Source organism: Macaca fascicularis, chromosome 19 (assembly GCF_037993035.2).
Source record: "Macaca fascicularis isolate 582-1 chromosome 19, T2T-MFA8v1.1".
NCBI classification, from domain to species: domain Eukaryota; kingdom Metazoa; phylum Chordata; class Mammalia; order Primates; family Cercopithecidae; genus Macaca; species Macaca fascicularis.
The window spans coordinates 23,707,677-23,728,931 of NC_088393.1; the positions used below are offsets into that span (position 1 = coordinate 23,707,677).

At 41.0% G+C, this 21,255-nt stretch overlaps 1 protein-coding gene across 1 annotated transcript in view; it reads left to right on the forward strand.

Annotated features, from left to right (window-relative positions):
• The first annotated feature begins 16,765 nt into the window (after window positions 1-16,765).
• The window catches only part of LOC135964385 (uncharacterized), a 50,145-nt gene continuing 45,655 nt past the window's right edge, over window positions 16,766-21,255 (forward strand). The window contains 1 exon segment of the mRNA XM_015440454.4: window positions 16,766-16,943. Coding sequence (XP_015295940.4) covers window positions 16,941-16,943 — 3 coding nt within the window. The 5' untranslated portion in view covers window positions 16,766-16,940.

The window sequence follows — 21,255 nt, forward strand, 5'->3', positions numbered from 1 at the left end:
GTGCAGGTTTGTTACACAAGTATACACGTGCCATGATGGTTTGCTGAACCCATCAGCCCATCATCTACATGAGGTATTTCTCCTAATACTATCCCTCTCCCAGCCCCTGAGTGTGACGTTCCCCTCCCTGTGTCCATGTGTTCTCATTGTTCAACTTCCACTTATGAGAGAACATGCTGTGTTTGGTTTTCTGTTCTTGTGTTAGTTTGCTGAGAATGATGGTTTCCAGTTTCATCCATGTCCCGGCAAAGAACATGAACTCATCCTTGTTTATGGCTGCATAGTATTCCATGGTGTATAAGTGCCACATGCTCTTTATCCAGTCTATCACTGATGGGTACTTGGGTTGGTTCCAAGTCTTTGCTATTGTGAATAGTGCTGTGTCTTTACAGTAGAAAGATTTATAATCTTTTGGGTATATACCCACTCATCGGATTGCTGGGTCAAATGGTATTTCTGATTCTAGATCCTTGAGGAATCACCACACTGTCTTCCACAATGGCTGAACTAATTTACACTCCCACCAACAGTGTGAAAATGTTCCTATTTATCCACATCCTCTCCAGTATCTGTTGTTTCCTGACTTTTTAATGATTGTCATTCTAACTGTTGTGAGATGGTATCTCATTGTGGTTTTGATTTGCATTTCTCTAATGACCAGTGATGATGAATTGTTTTTACATGTTTATTTGCAACATAAATGTCTTCTTTTGAGAAGTGTCTGTTCATATCCTTTGCCCACTTTTTGATGGGGTTGGTTTTTAAAATTTTTTCATGTAAATTTGTTTAAGATCTTTGTAGATTCTGGATATTAGCCCTTTGTCAGATGAATAAATTGCCAAAATTTTTTTCCCATTCTGTAGGTTGCCTGTTCACTCTGATGATAGTTTCTTTCGCTGTGCAGAAGTTCTTTAGTTTAATTAGGTCCCATTTGTCAATTTTGGCTTCTGTTGCCATTGCTTTTGGTGTTTTAGTCATGAAGTCTTTGCCTATGCTTATGTCCTGAATGGTATTGCCTAGGTTTTCTTCTAGGGTTTTTATGGTTTGGGGTGTTACATTTAAGTCTGTAATCTATCTTGAGTTAATTTTTGTATAAAGCATAAGAAAGTGGTCCAGTTTCAGTTTTCTGCATATGGCTAGCCAGTTTTCCCACCACCATTTGTTAAACAGGGATCCTTTCCCCATTCCTTGTTTTTTTCAGGTTTGTCAAAGATCAGATGGTTGTAGATGTGTGGTGTTATTTCTGAGGTCTAGGTTCTGTTTCATTGGTCTATATATCTGTTCTGATACCAGTACCATACTGTTTTGGTTACAGTAGCCTTGTAGCATAATTTGAAGTCAGGTAGCATGATGCCTCCAGCTTTGTTCTTTTTGCTTAGAATTGTCTTGGTTATACGAGCTTTTATTTGGTTCTATATTAAATTTAAAGTAGTTTTTTCTAATTCTGCGAAGAAAGTCCACGGTAGCTTGATGGGAATAGCATTGAATCTATAAATTACTTTAGGCAGTATGGCCATTTTCATGATATTGATTCTTCCTATCCATGAGCATGGAATGTTTATCCATTTTTTTGTGTCCTCTCTTATTTCCTTGAGCAGTAGTTTGTAGTTCTCTTTGAAGAGGTCATTCACATCCCTTGTAAGTTGTATTCCTAGGTATTTTATTCTCTTTGAAACAATTGTGAGCAGGAGTTCATTCATGGTTTGGCTTTCTGTTTGTCTATTATTGGTGTATAGGAAAGTTATAATTTTTGTGCATTGATTTTGTATCCTGAGACTTTGCTGAAGTTGCTTATCAGCTTAAGGAGATTTGGGGCTGAGATGATAAAGTTTTCCTTTTTTTTTTTTTTTTTTCTTGAGACGGAGTCTCGCTCTGTCACCCAGGCTGGAGTGCAGTGGCCGGATCTCAGCTCACTGCAAACTCCACCTTCTGGGTTTATGTCATTCTCCTGCCTCAGCCTCCCGAGTAGCTGGGACTACGGGTGCCCGCCACCACGACCGCCTAGTTTTTTGTATTTTTTTAGTAGAGACGGGGTTTCACCGTGTTAGCCAGGATGGTCTTGATCTCCTGACCTCGTGATCCGCCCATCTTGGCCTCCCAAAGTGCTGGGATTACAGGCTTGAGCCACCGCACCCGGCAAAGTTTTCCAAATATACAATCATGTCATCTGCAAACAGAGACAATTTGACTTCTTCTTTTCCTATTTGAATACCCATTGTTTCTTTCTCTTGCCTGATTGCCCTGGTCAGAACTTCCAACACTACATTGAATAGGAGTGGTGAGAGAAGGCATCCTTGTCTTGTGCTAGTTTTCAAAGGGAATGCTTCCAGCTTTTGCCCATTGAGTATGATATTAACTATGGGTTTGCCATAAATAGCCTTATTATTTTGAGATACGTTCCATCAATACCTAGTTTATTGAGAGTTTTTAGCATGAATGGGGTGTTGAATTTTATCGAAGGACTTTTCTGCATCTATGGAGATAACCATGTGGTTTTTGTTATTGATTCTGTTTACGTGATGGATTACATTCATTGATTTGTGTATGTTGAATCAGCCTTGCATCCCAGGGATAAAGCAAACTTGATTGTGGTGGACAAGCTTTTTGATGTGCTGCTGGATTCAGATTATCAGTATTTTATTGAGGATTTTTGCATCCATGTTCATCAGGGATATTGGCCTGAAATATCCTTTTTTTGTTGTGTCTCTGCCAGGTTTTGGTATGAGGATTATGCTGGCCTCATAAAATGAGTTAGGGAGGAGTCCTTCTTTTTCTATTGTTTGGAATAGTTTCAGAATTGGTACCAGCTCCTCTCTGTGGTAGAATTTGGCTGTGAATCCATCTGGTCCCAGGCATTTTTTTGGTTGGTAGGCTATTAATTACTGCCTCGATTTTAGAACTTGTTATTGGTTTATTCAGAGATCCGACTTCTTCCTTGTTTAATCTTGGGAGGGTGTATGTGTCCAGGAATTTATCCATTTCTTCCAGATTTTCTAGTTTATTTACATAGAGGTGTTTATAGTATTATCGGATGGTAGTTTGTATTTCTGTGGGATCAGTGGTGATATTCCCTTTATCATTTTTATTGTCTATTTGATTCTTCTCTCTTTTCTTCTTTATTAGCATGGCTAGTTGTCTATTTTGTTGATCATGTCAAAAAACCAGCTCCTGGATTCATTGGTTTTTTTGAAGGGTCTTTTGTGTCTTTATCTCCTTCAGTTCTGCTCTGATCTTAGTTATTTCTTGTCTTCTGCTAGATTTTGAATTTGTTTATTCTTGCTTCTCTAGTTCTTTTAATTGTGATTTTAGGGCATTGATTTTAGATCTTTCCTGCTTTCTCTTGTGAGCATTTAGTGCTATAAATTTTCCTCTAGACACTGCTTTGTCTGTGTTCCAGAGATTCTGGTATGTTGTGTCTTTGTTCTCATTGGTTTCAAAGAACTTATTTATTTCTGCCTTCATTTTGTTATTTACTCAGTAGTCATTCTGGAGCAGGTTGTTCAGTTTCTATGTAGTTGTGTGGTTTTGAGTGAGTTTCTTAATCCAGAGTTTTAATTTGATTGCACTGTGGTCTGAGAGACTGTTTGTTATGATTTCTGTTCTTTTGCATTTGCTGAGGAGTGTTTTACTTCCAATTATGTGGTCAATTTTAGAATAAGTGGGATGCTTTTCAGCATTCTTTGTATGTAGGGCTTATGCAGTGCCAGTGTGCTTTTTCAAAATGTGGTTATTTTGAAAGGTTTTTCTCTTTTTATTTGGCAGGACAGATTTGCTGATGGTATTATTCTAACTTAAAAGTAAACGTAAAACAGGAAAACCTAAAAGTATATATAAATTAAACACAAGAACTGGGCACCGTGGCTCACACCTGTAATCCCAGCACTTTGCTGGAGGCCGAGGTGGCTGGAATACCTAATGTCAAGAGTTTGAGACCACACTGACCAACATGATGAAACCCCGTGTCTACTAAAAATACAAAAAAATTAGCCAGACATGATGGTGGGTGCCTGTAATCCCAGCTATTCAGGAGACTGAATCAGGAGAATCACTTCAACCCAGAAGGTAGAGGTTGTGTTGAGCCGAGATCGTGCCACTGCACTCCTACCTGGATGACACAGTGAGGCTCTATCTCAAAAAAAAAAAAACAAAAAATATAGCAAGATCCTTTGGGAGGCCGAGGTGGGTGGATCACTTGAAGTCAGGAGTTCAAGACCAGCCTTCCCAACATGGCAAAACCCTGTCTTTACTAAAACTACAAAAAATTAGCTGGGAGTGGTGGCAGGCGCCTGTAATCCCAGCTACTCGGGAGGCTGAGGCAGGAGAATTGCTTGAACCCGGGAGGTGGAGGTTGCAGTGAGCCAAGAACTTGCCAGTGCACTCCAGCCTGGGTGACAAGAGTGAGACTCCATCTCAAAATAAATAAATAAATAAATAAATAAATAAATAAATAACATATTCTTGCTCAAGAGTTAAAAAATTTAATTTTGTTAAGATGTCAATACAACCTATAGTGGTAAACAAATTCGATGTAATTTCTATAAAAATACTAATAGCACAGGTTGTTTGAACAGAAATATTCTTTAAAGTTTTTAAATTTGATTATGAACTATAACTAGCCAAACACCCATGAAAAAGAGGAGCCAATATACTTTCTCATTTCAAAACATATTAAAAGCTATAACAAAACAATGTAGTAATGACACAAAGATGGATAAACAGATGAAAAATCAGAATAGGGAGCCCAGAAATGAACCCTTCTGTAAATAAGCAATCTTCCACAAAGCTGTCATGAACACACAATAAAGAAAAGATAATATCTTCAAAAATTAATGCTGAAAACTGAATATCTGCACTGATAAAGCTGGATTCTTTCCTTGAACCATATGAAAAAAAATTTAAATAAAATACTTAGATATAAAAAATAGCTAACAAATCTCTTAAAAAAAACGTGGAGAAAAGACGTGACATTGGCCTTGGAATCATTTTCTTAAATGACATTAAATGCATAAGCAACAAAGAAAAGAACAGAAAAATTTAACTGAAATATACTTAGAAATTTTTGAACATCAAAAAAAAAATTCAAGAGAGTGACAAGGCCTCCTAGGAAATCAGTGAAAATATTTGCAAATCACATGTGATAGAAGTTAATATTCAGAATATATAAGCAACTCTTAAAACTGAACAATAAAGTTGAATAATGGGATTTAGAAATGGAAAACTAATTAAACTAAATTTTTATCAAAAAATTACAATGAAAGACAAAATAACTTCACATCCATTAGAAGAGCCACTAACAATTTTTTAAGAAAACCAAATCTGTTGATGATGCTATGAAAATGAAACCTATGTTAATTGTTGGCGGAAAACAAAGATGCAGGCATTATTTTAAAATGTTACAAATGTTCCTCAGATAATTAAACATAAAATTATAACCAATTATAGCAATCTTATTTATAAATTTATTTCCAAAGTATGCAACACAGAACCTGGAAGAGATATTTAAACGTTTATGCTTATTGTACCAGAATTCACAAAAGTCAAAAGGCTGAAACAACTTAGATGTCCCTTGATTTATAAATACATCAAAAAAAAATTTAACATATACAGACATGGAACATTATTCAGGCTTTTTTTTTTTTTTTTTTTTTTTTAGACTGAGTCTCTCTCTGTCGCCCAGGCTGGAGTGCAGTGGCCAGATCTCAGCTCACTGCAAGCTCTGCCTCCCGGGTTTACGCCATTCTCCTGCTTCAGCCTCCCCAGTAGCTGGGACTACAGGCGCCCACCACCTCGCCCGGCTAGTTTTTTGTATTTTTTAGTAGAGACGGGGTTTCACGGTGTTAGCCAGGATGGTCTCGATCTCCTGACCTCGTGATCCACCCGTCTCGGCCTCCCAAAGTGCTGGGATTACAGGCTTGAGCCACCGCGCCCGGCCTACTCAGGCTTAAAAAAGAAAATCTTGTCACATTTTAAGGTAAATTTTGAAAATATTATGTAACGTGAAATAAACCAGTAACAAAATGATAGATACTACATGATTCCATTTACATGAGACAAGTTAAATAGTCAGACTCATAAAAACAGAAAGTGGAAAGGTGTTTGCCAAGGGCTGGAGAAAGGGTAAAATGGGCAGTTGTTACTTAGTGGGTATTGAGTTTTAGTTTTACAAGCTGTAGAACTTCTAGAAGCCTTTTGCATAACCAGGTGAATATACTTTAACATACCTGAAATGCACAGCTTTTTTTTGACAGAGGGTCTCACTTTGTCACCCAAGCTGGTGTGCAGTGGCAAAATTATGGCTCACTTCAGCCTCAAACTCCCAGGATAAAGTGCTCCTTGTCCCTTGATCTCTCAGGTTGCTGGAACCACAGGTGCACACCACCATGGATTGTTATTTTAAAGTTTTTTGTGTAGAGCAGGTCTTTGCATGTTTCCCCTGCTTGTCTCAAATGTTTGGGCTCAAGTGATCCTCCTGTTTTGACCTCTTAAGTTTCTGGGATTACAGAGGTGAGCCACTACCATGCCTGGCCATAAAATGTACACTTAAATAGATTTTTAAATAATCAATTTTATGTTATCTGTTTTAAAAAAAATTATTTTAGAAGGAAAACTAAATGCAGAATTATAAATATTTTCTAAAATTACCTTCAAATCACAAAAGTGTTTCTCTCACACAAAGGAAATATATATTCATTATTAAACACAGGGTGAAAATAAGATTATTTCCACAACTGCTCAGACAAGATAAAACCACCACTGAAAATCAACTAAGAAAGAATATATACAAGATAAGCCATAATCATAATTGGGGTCATATTTATAGATAAAAACAGAAACATATAATCTGATGGTGATAGACATATGGCTAATTCATTTCTTAACTAAACCCTACATTGACTTAAAGTGCACAAACAGAATTGCAAATTGTCTAGAATTACAATATGTAAGTAAAACAAAAAAACACAGTACACTGATATTAAGAAACTGACACTGAAAAGCACACCTATAGAACTGCAAAATAATAATAAAAGTAATGTTTACTCATAAGATCTGGTATGCAACATTGATGTACCATTAAAAAAACTGTCTAGATAACTACAATATTTGACTGTATCTGTGTACTCATGGAAGGCAGGTATTTTGAATCATCGACATGTGCTGCATGGCAGTAAAATTTAAGAGAAATTGCAATATAATCATAAATAGAAGATTCTAATGATAAGCTTTTAATAAATAAGCATTAAAGAAAACTAGAGGTAAATTTCATAAATGTCATGTTTATATATGCTATTCTTACACAATATATGCTACATATATTCTTAAAGAATCTATGCTATTCTTACACAAAATGAAACTGCTGTAATTTAACTTTAGAAGCAAAGAATAGTCTTACCGGGGCTGGGCGTGGTGGCTCAAGCCTATAATCCCAGCACTTTGGGAGGCCGAGACGGGCGGATCACGAGGTCAGGAGATTGAGACCATCCTGGCTAACACGGTGAAACCAGGTCTCTACTAAAAAGTACAAAAAACTAGCCAGGCGAGGTGGCGGGCGCCTGTAGTCCCAGCTACTTGGAAGGCTGAGCCAGGAGAATGGCGTAAACCCGGGAGGTGGAGCTTGCAGTGAGCTGAGATCCCGCCAGTGCACTCCAACCTGGGCAACAGAGCCAGACTCCGTGTCAGAAAAAAAAAAAAAAAAAAAAAAAAGAATAGTCTTACCTTGCTTAATAAATAAAAAAAAAAAATCTTGCAGAATATAATTAAAGCATCTGATATATAAAACAAATATCTGGGAAGAACTTACTTTATTATTTAAATATAAGCTGAAGAAAGTGAATGGAAATCATATAATTCCTTTCTGTCTGCAGCAAACTTAAATGTATAACTAAATATTTTAGTAAATATGGAATGCCTACTAATTATCTAATTTACTTCAGGCATAACACGTAAATTCTAACATGTCCTAAATGTCTGAATCTAAAATAACAGAGAAATTTGAAATAGAAAATAGAAAGTAAAAATGTATAGGGAGAGCAACATCAGTAAAATAATAATAATAATAAAAAAGGTGACCTATTTTCTTTTTTTTTTCCTGAGATGGAGTCTCTCTCTGTCGCCCAGGCTGGAGTGCAGTGGCGCAATCTTGGCTCACTACAAACTCCGCCTCCGGGGTTCAAGCAATTCTTCTGCCTCAGCCTCCCGAGTAGCTGGGATTACAGGTGTCCACCATCATGTCCAGCTAATTTTTGTATTTTTAGCAGAGACGGGGTTTCACCATGTTGGCCAGGATGGTCTCGATCTCCTGACCTTGTGATCCACCCACCTTGGCCTCCCAAAGTGCTGGGATTATAGGTGTGAGCCACCATGCCCGGCCAGGTGACCTATTTTTTTATCCCCTGATAGCAAAAAACTTGTGAGCCATCCCTGACAAAAATGTCTTTATGAAAGATCCAGGCATCCTGGCTCATACCTGTAATGATAGATACATAATACATTGAGGTTGAAGAATTTCTTCAGGCCAGAATTTCAAGACCAGCCTGTATTATGTAAAAAGACTTCATCTCTCAAACAAGTACCTTCAAAAGAGCTTTGAGATCCAGGGATGGAGTTGCCAAACCCTCCTAAAGCCCAAGATTGAGGAACATTCTTTTTAGGAGACAGGCTTCTATTAAGGTGGCAAACTACAGAACCTCTGTTCTTGGCTATAGACCAAAAAATAACCAACCCAACTTGCTCCCACTGAGAATTCTGAACTTACCCTATAACCATTCCAAACTCCTCCCAGTCAAAACCTGGGAGAGCTTCTGCTCTTCCAGAGGCCTGGAGGAAAACACCCATTTGTAGCCATACAGTTTAACATTTTACTTCTAGCTCCAAGCCACAGTTCATGGCCAATTCTGCTGAAGTAGAATCCCACACAGTGACCTGGGAAGATGCTCTCTAGTACTCAGTGAAAGGCGTCCTCATCCACATCCTGATGTAAGACCCACCATATGCAGATATGACTGCAACAACTTCCCCTAGTGTCTGCTCTGCAGATGAATGTCCTGAAGGATATTCAGTCTTCCAATAATAAAATGGGAATTACCACTACCCAAGCCTTTTGTAACAAGCCAACTAAAGGTAAATCCTCTGTAGACGCAGCAGCCTTGTGACCAACCTACCACCTCTGCCTATTACAAATGAAGAGGTCATCCTATAAATATGGGATCTTTGCCTCTTGTAACCAGTTTATATAAACTTGAAGAGGTTTTCGTTCAATGAAATTTTCAAAAACCAATGCAAAGCAAAACTATATTGTGCCCATTGTCAATGTTTCCATTTTAACATAACCCTGGAAGTATGTAGCAGAAGAGTTAGGCAAAAATACATTGTTTAAAGCCATTGAAATTGAAGACAAGTAAGTAAAGAGTTGCTGTTTGCAGATCATATCATATTATATATTTTTAAAAAACCATAAACGGTAAATTTAAGGCCAGGCATGGTGGCTCATGTCCGTCATCCCAACACTTGGGGAGGCCAAGGCAGGCAGATCACCAGAGGTTAGGAATTCGGAACCAGCCTGGCCAATATGGTAAAACTTTGTTTCTACTGAAAACAGAAAAATTAGCCACGCATGGTGGCGGGCGCCTACAGTTCCAGCTACTCAAGAGTCTGAGGCAGGAGAATCACTTGAACCTGGGAGGCAGAGGTTGCAGGGAGGCAGAGGTTGCAGTGAGCCAAGATCACGCCACTGCACTCCAGCTTGGGCAACAGAGTAAGACTCCATCTCAAAGAAAAAGAATATATTTTAGCCTAAAATATTAACTCCATGCTTCAGAAAGATAAATTTTCTTGTTTCACCTAAGTTGTACCTTAAGAAATGCAATGAGATAGACAACAACATAAAAATAGTGGGGGACTTTTATACGTTACTTACAGCATTACACAGGTCATCATGAGAGAAAGTCAAACAAACAAACAAACAAAAATCAATGGGCTTAAACTATACCTTAGAACAAATGGACTTAACAGATCTTTACAGAATATTCTACCCAGCAACTGCAGAATATACATTTTTTTCATCAGCACATAAAACATTCTTCAAGATAGACCATACGATAGGTCACAAGACAAGTCTGAATTTTTTTTTTTTTTTTTTTTTTTTGAGACGGAGTCTCGCTCTGTCGCCCAGGCTGGAGTGCAGTGGCTGGATCTCAGCTCACGGCAAGCTCCGCTTCCCGGGTTTACGCCATTCTCCTGCCTCAGCCTCCCGAGTAGCTGGGACTACAGGCGCCCGCCACCTCGCCCGGCTAGTTTTTTTTTTGTATTTTTAGTAGAGACGGGGTTTCACCATGTTAGCCAGGATGGTCTCTATCTCCTGACCTTGTGATCCGCCCATCTCGGCCTCCCAAAGTGCTGGGATTACAGGCTTGAGCCACCGCCCCGGCCTTTTTTTTTTTTTTTTTTGTAACAGCGTCTCACTCCGTCACTAAGGCTGGAGTGCAATGGTGCAATTTTAGCTCACAGCAACCTCTGCCTCCCAGGTTCAAGGGATTCTGCTGCCTCAGCCTTCCAAGTAGCTGGGATTACAGGCACATGCCGCCATGCGTGCCTGCTTTGTATTTTTAGTAGAGATGGGGTTTCACCATATTGGCCAGGCTGGTTTTGAACTGCTGACCTCAGGTTATCTGCCTGCCTTGGCCTCCCAAAGTACTGGGATTAAAGCGTGAGCCACCATGCCCAGCCCCTGAATAAATTTAACAATATCAAAATTTTATCAAGTACTGTCTTAGACCGCAGTGGAATAAAATTAGAAATCAATTCCAATAGGAACACTCAAAACCATACAAATACATGAAAATTAAATAACCTGCTCCTGAATGACTGTTGGATCCACAATGAAATCAAGATGGAAATTAAATAACTCTTTAAACTGAATAATAGTGACACAACATATTAAAACCTCTGGGATACAGCAAAAGCGGTGCTAAGAGGAAAGTACATAGCATTAAATACACACATCAAAAAGTTCAAAACACCACAATAAACAACCTAAGATTACACCTCAAGGAACAAGAGAAACAAGAACAAACCAAACCCAGCAGAAAAAAAAAAAAAAAAAAAAAAAAAAAAAAATCAGAGCAGAACTAAATAAAATTGAAACTTAAAAAATATAAAAGATAAATAAAACAATAAACTAGTTATTTGAAAAGATAAACCAAATTGATAGACTATTGGTGAGATTAACCCAGAAAAGCAGAAGGAAGATCCAAATATGCTCAATAAGAAATAAAAGATCATTCTGAGTTTTTGGCCAGGCGCGATGGCTCAAGCCTGTAATCCCAGCACTTTGGGAGGCCGAGATGGGCAGATCACGAGGTCAGAAGTTTGAGACCATCCTGGCTAACACGGTGAAATCCCATCTCTACTAAAATATACAAAAAACTAGCCAGGTGTGGTGGCCAGCGCCTCTAGTCCCAGCTACTCGGGAGGCTGAGGCAGGAGAATGGTGTAAACCCGGGAGGCGGAGCTTGCAGTGAGCCAAGATCCGGTCACTGCACTCCAGCCTAGGCGACAGAGTGAGACTCCATCTCAAAAAAAAAATAAATAAAAAGAAAGAAATAAAAGATCATTCAAAGCTACTATGAATACCTTTACATGCTCAAACTAGAAAATCTAGAGGAATTCCATAAATTCCTGGAAATATACAACCCTCCTAAATTAAACCAGGAAGAAATAAAAACTCTGAACAGACCAATAACAAGTAGCAAGATTAAACTACTAATAAAAAATTGCCGCTGGGTGCAGTGGCTCATGCCTGTAATCCTAGCACTTTGGTAGGATGAGGCGGGTGGATCACTTGAAGTCAGTCTGCTAGGGATGCAGAGATGATTTAACATAGGTAAGTCAATACATGTTATCCACCAAATAAACAGAATTAAAACCAAAAATTATATGATTATCTCAAAATACACAGAAAAATCATTTGGCAAAATCCAGCATCCCTTTATGATTAAAATCCTCAGCAAAATTGGGATAGAGGGAACATATTGTAAGGTCATAAAAGCCATCTATGACAGGCCAGGTGTGGTGGCTCACGCCTGTAATTCCAATACTTTGAGAGGCAGAGGTGGGCGGATCACCTGAGGTCAGGAGTTTGAGATCAGCCTGGCCAACATGGTGAAACCTCATCTGTACAACAATACAAAAATTAGCCAGGAATGATGGCGGGTGCCTGTGGTCCCAGCTACTGGGGAGGCTGAGTCCCAGAGGTGGAAATTGCAGTGAGCGGAGATTGTGCCGTTGCACTCCAGCCTGGGCGACAGAGCAAGACTCCGTATGGAAAAAAAAAAAAAAAAAACCAAAAAAAAACCATCTATGATAAACAGCCAACATTACACTGAACGGGAAAAAGTTGGAAGGATTTTTTCTGAGAACACAAGACAATAATGCCCACTCTCACCACTTCTATTCAACATAGTAATGGAAGTCTTAGCCAGAGCAATCAGAGTAAAGCAAAAAATAAACAGCATCTAAATTGGTAAAGAGGAAGTCAAACTGTCACTGCTTATCAATGATATAATTGTATAGCTGGGAAACCCTAAACACTCATCTAAAAAGCTTTTAGGGCTGGGTGCAGCGACTCAAGCCTGTAATCCCAGCAATTGGGGAGGTGGAGGCAGGAGGATCACCTGAGGTCAGGAGTCCAAGACCAGCCTGGCGAACGTGGTAAAACCCCGTCTCTACCAATAATACAAAAATTAGCCAGGCGCGGTGGCAAGTGGGTGTAATCCCAGCTACTAGGGAGGCTGAGACAGGAGAATCACTTGAACCCAGGAGGTAGAGGTTGCAGTGAGCTGAGATCATGCTACTGCACTCCAGCCTGGGCGACAGAGTAAGACCTTGTCTCAAAAAGAAAAAAAAAAAAAAAAAGAAAAGAAAAAAAAGCTTTTCGATCTGATACGTAAATTCAGTAAAATTTCAGGATACAAAATCAATGTGCACAGATTAGTGGCACTGGTGTACACTAACAGTGACCAAACTAGGACTTAAATTAAGAACTCAACTCATTTAAAAAGAGCTGCAAAAAAAATAATAATTAGGAATATGTCTAACCAAGCTGGTGAAAGATCTCTACAAGAAAAATTACAAAATGTTGCTAAAAGAAATCACAGACAATGGAAACAAATGGAAACATATTTCATGCTTATGGATGGGTAGCAATCCTATTGCAACAATGATAAACCAACCAAAAGCAATCTTCAAATTCAATGTAATTTCCATCAAAATAGCATTATTATTCTTCACAGAACTAAAAAAAATCCTAAAATTTATATAAAATAAAAAGAGAGCCTCCATAGTTAAAGCAAGAAAAAAAAAAAAAACCCCAAAAAAACCAAAAACACACACACAAAAATCTGAAGGCATCACATTATCTGACTTCAAACTATACTACAAGGGTATAGTTACCAAAACAGCATTGTATGGGTATAAAAATAGACATTTAGACCAATGAAACAGAATAGCGAAACCAGAAATAAACCCAAATACTTACAGCCAACTGATCTTTGACAAAGTAAACAAAGATATAAAGTGGGGAAATAACACCCTATTCAATAAATGGTGCTGGCATAATTGGGAAGCCACATATTGAAGAATAAAACTGGGTCTTCGGCTGGGCACAGAGGGTCACACCTGTTATCCCAGCCTTTAGGGAGGTTGAGGTGGGTGGATCACGAGGTCAGGAGTTCAAGACCAGCCTGGACAAGATGGTGAAACCCCGTCTCTACTAAAAATAGAAAAAAAATTTAGCTGGGTATGGTGGCGGGTGCCTGTAATCCCAGCTACTCGGGAGGCTGAGGCAGAGAATTGCTTGAACCTGGGGGGCAGAGCTGAGATCACGCCACTGCACTCCAGCCTGGGCGACACAGCGAGACTCCGTCTCAAAAAAAAAAAAAAATATGGATCTGCATCTCTCACCTTATAAAAAAATTAACTCAAGATGGATCAAATACTTTAATCTAAGACCTGAAACTACCCGAATTCTAAAGCCTTGGAAAAACTCTTCTAGACATTGACTTGGGCAAAGAGTGCATGACCAAGAACCCCAAAGCAAATGCAACAAAAACAAAGACAGATGTGACTTAAACAATTCTCAAAAGAAAATATACAAATGGCCAACAACAACAAAAAATACTGAACATCACTGATGATTAATGATCAGGGAAATGCAAATCAAAACCACAATGTGATACCACCTTACTCTTGCAAGAATGATCATAATTGGCTGGTCATGGTGGCTGATGCCTGTAATCCCAGCACTTTGGGAGACCAAGACTGGTGGATCACCTGAGGTCAGGAGTTCCAGAGGAGCCTGGCCAACATGGTAAAACCCCGCCTCTACTAAAAACACAAAAATTAGCAGGGTGTGATGGCTTATGTCTGTAATCCCTGCTGCTCCGGAGGCTGAGACTGGAGAATCGCTTGAACCCGGGAGGCGGAGGTTGCAGTGAGCCGAGATCGCACCACTGCACTCCAGTCTGGGCCAGAGAGCGAGACTCCATCTCAAAAACAAACAAACAAACATACAAACAGAAAAGACCATAATTAAAACATCAAAAAATGGACCAGGCACGGGTGGCTCATGCCTGTAATCACAGCAAACTCCCTCTCGGAAAAAAAAAAAAAAGAAGAAAAGAAAAGAAGGGATAAAACCCCAAATGTTGTGTGTCCTCACTTATGAGTGGGAGCTAAGCTATGAAGATGCAAAGGCATAAAAATTATATAATGGGGCCAGGCGCGGTGGCTCACGCTTGTAATCCCAGCACTCTGGGAGGCCGAGGCAGGCAATCACCTGAGGTCGGGAGTTCAAGACCAGCCTGACCAACATGGAAAAACCCTGTCTCTACTAAAAATACAAAATTAGCCGGGCATGGTGGCGCATGCCTGTAATCCCAGCTACTCGGGAAGACTGAGGCAGGAGAATCGCTAGAACCTGGGAGGCGGAGGTTGCGGTGAGCCGAGATCGCGCCATTGTACTCTAGCCTGGGCAACAAGAGCGAAACTTTGTCTCAAAAAAAAAAAAATTAAAAAATTAAAAATTAAAAAGAATTATATAATGGACTCTGGACATACAGCGGGAAGGGTGGGAGAGGGAGTGAAGGATGAGAGACTACATATTGGATACAGTGCACACTGCTTGGGCGATTGGTGCACCTAAATCTCAGAAATCACCACAAAAGAACTTATCCATGTAACCAAATACTACCTGTACCCCAAAACTACTGAAATATAACAATTTAAGACAAAAATAAAACCCCCCAAACCCCATAAGTTGAAGTTTATATGCTTTGGCTTTTTTTTCCAGAAATGGTCTCACTCTGTCACCCAGAATGGAGAGCAGTGGCTTGATCAGGGCTCACTGCAGCCACAACCTCCTGGGCTCAGGCAGTCCTCCTACTTCAGTCCCTGAATAACTGGTACTACAGGTTCAGGCCACCATGCTAAATTAGCTGGGCGTGGTGGTGGGCGCTTGTAATCCCAGATACTCGGGAGGCTGAGGCAGAAGAATCGCTCGAACCCAGGAAGGCGGAGGTTGCAGTGAGCTGAGATCAAGTCATTGCATTCTGGCCTGGCTGGCAGAGCAACATTTGTCTAAAAACAAAAAAAGATAAAAATAAAGATTGTTTCAAGTTAAAAAAAAAAAATCTAATAAAATAGAAAAAGTTAAAAAATTATAAGAGATTATAAGGCCGGGTGCCATGGCTCATGCCTGTAATCCCAGCACTTTGGGAGGCTGAGGTGGGCGGATTGCCTGAGGTCAGGAGTTTGAGACCAGCCTGGCCTCAACATGGTGAAACCCTGTCTCTACTAAAAAAACAAAAATTAGCCAGGCATGGTGGCAAGCGCCTGTAATCCCAGCTTCTAGGGAGGCTGGGGCAGAAGAATTACTTGCACCCGGGAGGTGGAGCTTTCGGTGAGCTGAGATCGCGCCACTGCACTCCAGCCTGGGCAGCAGAGGGAGACTGTCACAAACAAACAAACAAACAAACAAACAAAAAAGAGATTATAAAATTTATGTGAAAGAGTGTTCAAAAATGACAAATTTGATGGATTTATTTATCAGATTTTACTAAAATTAGGTTTAGGTTTTTTTTTGTTTTATTTTTTGAGATGGCGTTTCACTCTTGTTGCCCAGGCTGGAGTGCAATGGCCGGATCTCAGCTCACTACAACCTCCACCTCCTGGGTTCAAATGATTCTCCTGCCTCAGACTCCTGAGTAGCTGGGATTACAGGCGCCCATCACCACACCTGACTAATTTTTGTATTTTTAGTGGAGAAGGGGTTTCACTACGTCGACCAGGCTGGTCTTGAACTTCTGACCTCAGGTGATCTACCCGCCTCGGCCACCCAAACTGATGCCATTAAAGGAGTAAGCCATCACGCCCGGTCTTCAGTATTGATAATACACTATTACTAAAGTAAAAATTGATTTACTGTTGAACAAAAATTTTATGTATTATTAACATGGCAGTAAACTATATTTGTTCACATTTTGAATACATTTAAAAATAGAGTAAAGAAGAGAAAGAATTTTCCCATGCTCTGGGGTGGGCCCGGCTCAGCTCAGGGAGGAAGCCCTGCCTGGAAAGGCTGCAGCCTTTTGTTATCAGAAGCATGTGATAACATCTTCTGTCACTCAGGGCCTGAAGGGGCGGGGCCTTAAACATCATCCAATCAGGGACGCTGGGCTGGGACCGTCCAATCAGGCATGCAGCTGGAGCAGACAGGGCGACTTCCGGGATGTGGTCGGACCTTTGGCTCTCGCCGCAGCCGGAGGTCAAGGTGTGGTGCTTGCTGCTGTGTGTCTTCTCCTCCTAGAGGCCCAGCTTCTGTGGTCCTGTGACCTGCAGGTATTGGGAGATCCACAGCTAAGTCGCCAGGACCCCCTGGAAGCCTAGACATGGTGAGTGTGCCGGGTCCGACATCCGGAGAGAGTGGCCGGGGCTGGTTGGAACCAGCTGTGGCGGGACTCAGGCCTCCCCGCAGTCAGCTCCACAATTTGTGCCCGAAGTTCTCCTTGCCTAGCTCCACCTCAGTCCGCTTCAGCCATAAGATGGCGGCTGCGCTGACACCCGGCCCCCGAGTGTCCTGTCTCTAACCTGCGCTATAACTGTGCCCTGGCCTGGAGACCTCTTGGGGCAGCTCTGCACCCGCAGCGCGGAGTCTCTCCCATATGTGCAGGGACCATGGGAGGGTCGTCAGAGGAGAATCCTGACTCCGCGTGTGGGTTCATGAATGGGAAGAGGTTTGGTTCGTGAGGTTCCCAGCTCCTGTTTCCTCTTATTAAAAATTTACGGAAGTCAGCGCACAAATATAAAATAATTTATCCAAAGAGTGATTCCAAAATTGTAGAGCACCCAGCTGTGGGTTGTAGTTTATGGTCTATTGAAGGGATTTGACGGAAGAGTTTTATAAGGCGCATAATGAAGAAAACCAAATTCAATAATTGGTTAGGTACAGTTAGGTAGTTTCTTAGTTTGTACTATCAAGATGGAAATTTCTTGATTATGTAGTCAGAGATTAATTGGCAGTTTATAGTTTCTTAAGCCTGAATTTTTTCCCCCAATATAGTAATTTACAAAAAGTGCATTTGAATTAGTTTTTTTTTTGAGACAAAGTCTCACTCTGTCGCCCAGGCTGGAGCGCAGTGGCACCGTCTGGGCTCACTGCAATCTCCGCCTACCAGGTTCACGTGGTTCTCCTGACTTAGCCTCCCAAGTAGCTGGGATTACAGGCATGCGCCACCACGCCCCCTTAACTTTTTTTTTTTTTTTTGAGAAGGAATCTGGCTCTGTGGCCCAGGCTGGAGTGCAGTGGCGCCATCTCGGCTCACTGCAAGCTACGCCTCCCGGGTTCACGCCAGTCTCCAGACTCAGCCTCCTGAGTAGCTGGGACTACAGGCACCCGGCATCACGCCCGGCTAATTTTTCTATTTTTAATAGAGACAGGGTTTCACTGTGTTAGCCAGGATGGTCTCGATCTCCTGACCTCGTGTTTCACCCGCCTCGGCCTCCCAAAGTGCTGGGATTACAGGTGTAAGCCACCGCGCCTGGCCGGATTAGGTTTTTTAAAAGTAGAATTTAGGAACTAGAGCCTCTTCAGTCTAACTGCCTATTTGCACACCCCACAAGGAACTGCTGTTTCCTTGCATTTTTCACATGTGTCCCAAGCAGGGCCTCAAGTCTATCCCCCATCCCCTATTTCTCCAGCCTGACTCTGGCTTGCAGTAAAATACTTAATTTCCTCTTCCTTCTGACATTCCCAAATGCCAGTTTCCCCTCCCTTATTCATATTATCAACTATTTGTCCTTTAGTGTACATTTTGATACCTGTTTTAATCATTTTTTTGACAAAGCATTTGATGGCACATTTAAAAAAAATTGTTTTCTGTTTGTAAATATTTTTTCTTCTGTTTTCCCTAGACACAGATATCAGAATGTTTTGGGGGTCAAGGTTTCCCTTTGGAAACTTTATAGGGAGATGTGTCCTCAGCTACCCTTCAATTTTTTCTTGGACCTGAGATTCAGTACTGTCTGGGGAAAAACCAGGATACCCGCCATGGCTATGTCTGCGAGAGTGTCTAGTGAATATCAGTTCCTGGGTCATTTTCTCCCCTAAGACAACCTGAGGTATGGAGTGGAGCCTCTTAAGAATGCAGGTGTTGGCCGGGCGCGGTGGCTCAAGCCTGTAATCCCAGCACTTTGGGAGGCCGAGACGGGCGGATCACTAGGTCAGGAGATCGAGACCATCCTGGCTAACAGGGTGAAACCCCGTCTCTACTAAAAAAAATACAAAAAGCTAGCCGGGCGACGTGGCGGGCGCCTGTAGTCCCAGCTACTCGGGAGGCTGAGGCAGGAGAATGGCGTAAACCCGGGAGGCGGAGCTTGCAGTGAGCTGAGATCCGGCCACTGCACTCCAGCCCAGGGACAGAGCGAGACTCTGTCTCAAAAAAAAAAAAAAAAAAAAAAAAAAAAGAGCAGGTGAATGCCCTTTGACTGAGAGGCATCTTCTGGTGCGCTGTTTTTTTGGAAAGCTACCCCCTTGAGATACTAATATTGTCTTTACCCAACCCAGCTTCCATTTCTTGGAGACGTGTTGCTGTTCAGACAATCAGATGCTGGTAGTGAAGGGGAAACCAAAATAATTTTTGCCCCTGGATTCTCTTAGGGGACAGAAAAATAGTGATAGAAAAATGGTAAAAAGTTTGTGAAATAAAATAGCACTCCAAAGACAAAGAAAAAAAACTGATCCCAGTGAGATGGTGCAAGAACTTGCAAAGTGAAATATACCTGGGGCACTCACTGGGGCAGAGTTTGTTCAGAGTCTCCTGAGAGAATGATTATTGAGCACTTAAGTGAACAGGATGGGGTGGGAGAATCTCTAAGGTAATTGGATGGCCTGACTTGACACACGAGTCAGACAAATCTGTACCTTGAAATGATTAAGTGATTTCTTCACTTATTTTGACCAGGTTTTTGTGTGTGTGTGGTTTTTTTTTTTTTTTTTTGACAGTGTTTTCCTCTGTCACCCAGGCTGTATTGCAGTGGTGCAATCTCTGCAGTGCTACTTTTTGTATTTTTAGTAGAGATGGGGGTTTGCCATGTTGGCCAGGCTGTTTGAGCTCAAAATTCTGACCTCAAGTAATCTGCCCACCTTGGCCTCTCAAAGTGCTGGGATTGCAGGTGTGAGCCACTGTGCCCGGCTGACCTCAGTTTTTTAACTGTAAATTGCATTTTATTAGTAGGGTTTGAAAGGTAAGAAAATATTTACAAAGGGCATAAAAGAGGTGAGTTTCAGAAAATAATACGTAATTATATATTTGTTGAAAATTCTCATTCACCTTTTTCTCAGAGTGAATTTAGAAGTTTTCTCAGGTTTGTTTTGTTTTGTTTTGTTTTTTGTTGAGACAGAGTCTCACTCTGTCACCCAGGCTGGAGTGCAGTGGTGGGATCTCAGCTCACTGCAAACTCTGCCTCCCAGGTTCATGCCGTTCTCCTGATTCACTCTCCCGAGTTGCTGGGACTACAGGTGCCCACCACCATGCCCAGCTAATTTTTTTGTATTTTTAGCAGAGACGGGGTTTCACCTTGTTAGCCAGGGTGCTCTCGATCTCCTGACCTCATGATCCGCCTGCCTTGGCCCCCCAAAGTGCTGGGATTACAGGTGTAAGCCACTGTGCCCAGCCTTCTGGTGTGTTTTTTATGGCTGAATGATTTCAAACAGAATTCCATCTAGCTTTTAGAATGTTAGCTACTGAGAAAAAAAATAAGAAAAATTGTTCTTCCATTTCGGCTGTAGAGAATTAATATATTTCCACAAGCAAATGTGGTAGATAATTGGGGAGTTACATAGATTCGTGAAAACATCAGTTTCTTTTTTTGCAGGGTGAATTTGCTAAAGTAAATATCTTTGTTCTATATCCTGTTATTTCGATTTCTGAGTTTAATGCTAATTTTTTTTTTTTTTTTGAGACGGAGTCTCGCTCTGTCACCTAGGCTGGAGTGCAGTGGCCGGATCTCGGCTCACTGCAAGCTCCACCTCCCGGGTTCACGCCATTCTCCTGCCTCAGCCTCCCGAGTAACTGGGACTACAGGCGCCCACCACCTCGCCCGGCTAGTTTTTTTTGTATTTTTTAGTAGAGACGGGGTTTCACCGTGTTAGCCAGGATGGTCTCGATCTCCTGACCTCGTGATCCGCCCGTCTCGGCCTCCCAAAGTGCTGGGATTACAGGCTTGAGCCACCGCGCCCGGCCTTAATGCTAAATTTTATGTGATGAAACTTGGTACCTCCTAGAAGTGTTCCCATATAACTAATTGTTTACCACATGATTTTTAATACAAAAAGTAAAATAATACTTTATTGTCCAAAAGAAATAAATACCTTTCTTTCTCTTACTGAGGTACAAAATACAAGCACCTTAAAATTTTCTTATATGTTTTTGGATCATTTTGCTGGATTTTTTCAAACACTTAGTTTCAAAAACTAAGTGAATGACTCTGACATGGTAATTAAAGCTTGAGACCAATGACTGCAAACTGAGGTTAATTTTGAGCCAGCAAAAGGAGGTTATTAAAGACCCAGTTAGTTCCTTCTGGAAAGCCTTTCCTGCAGATGTCCCAGCCTGCTTACCCCAGCGGTGGAAGAAGCCTCCATAGTGAGAGAAGCTACAGAGCCCTGCAAAGCTGGGGCCCCACAGGCAGATGCAGTTAAGGTTA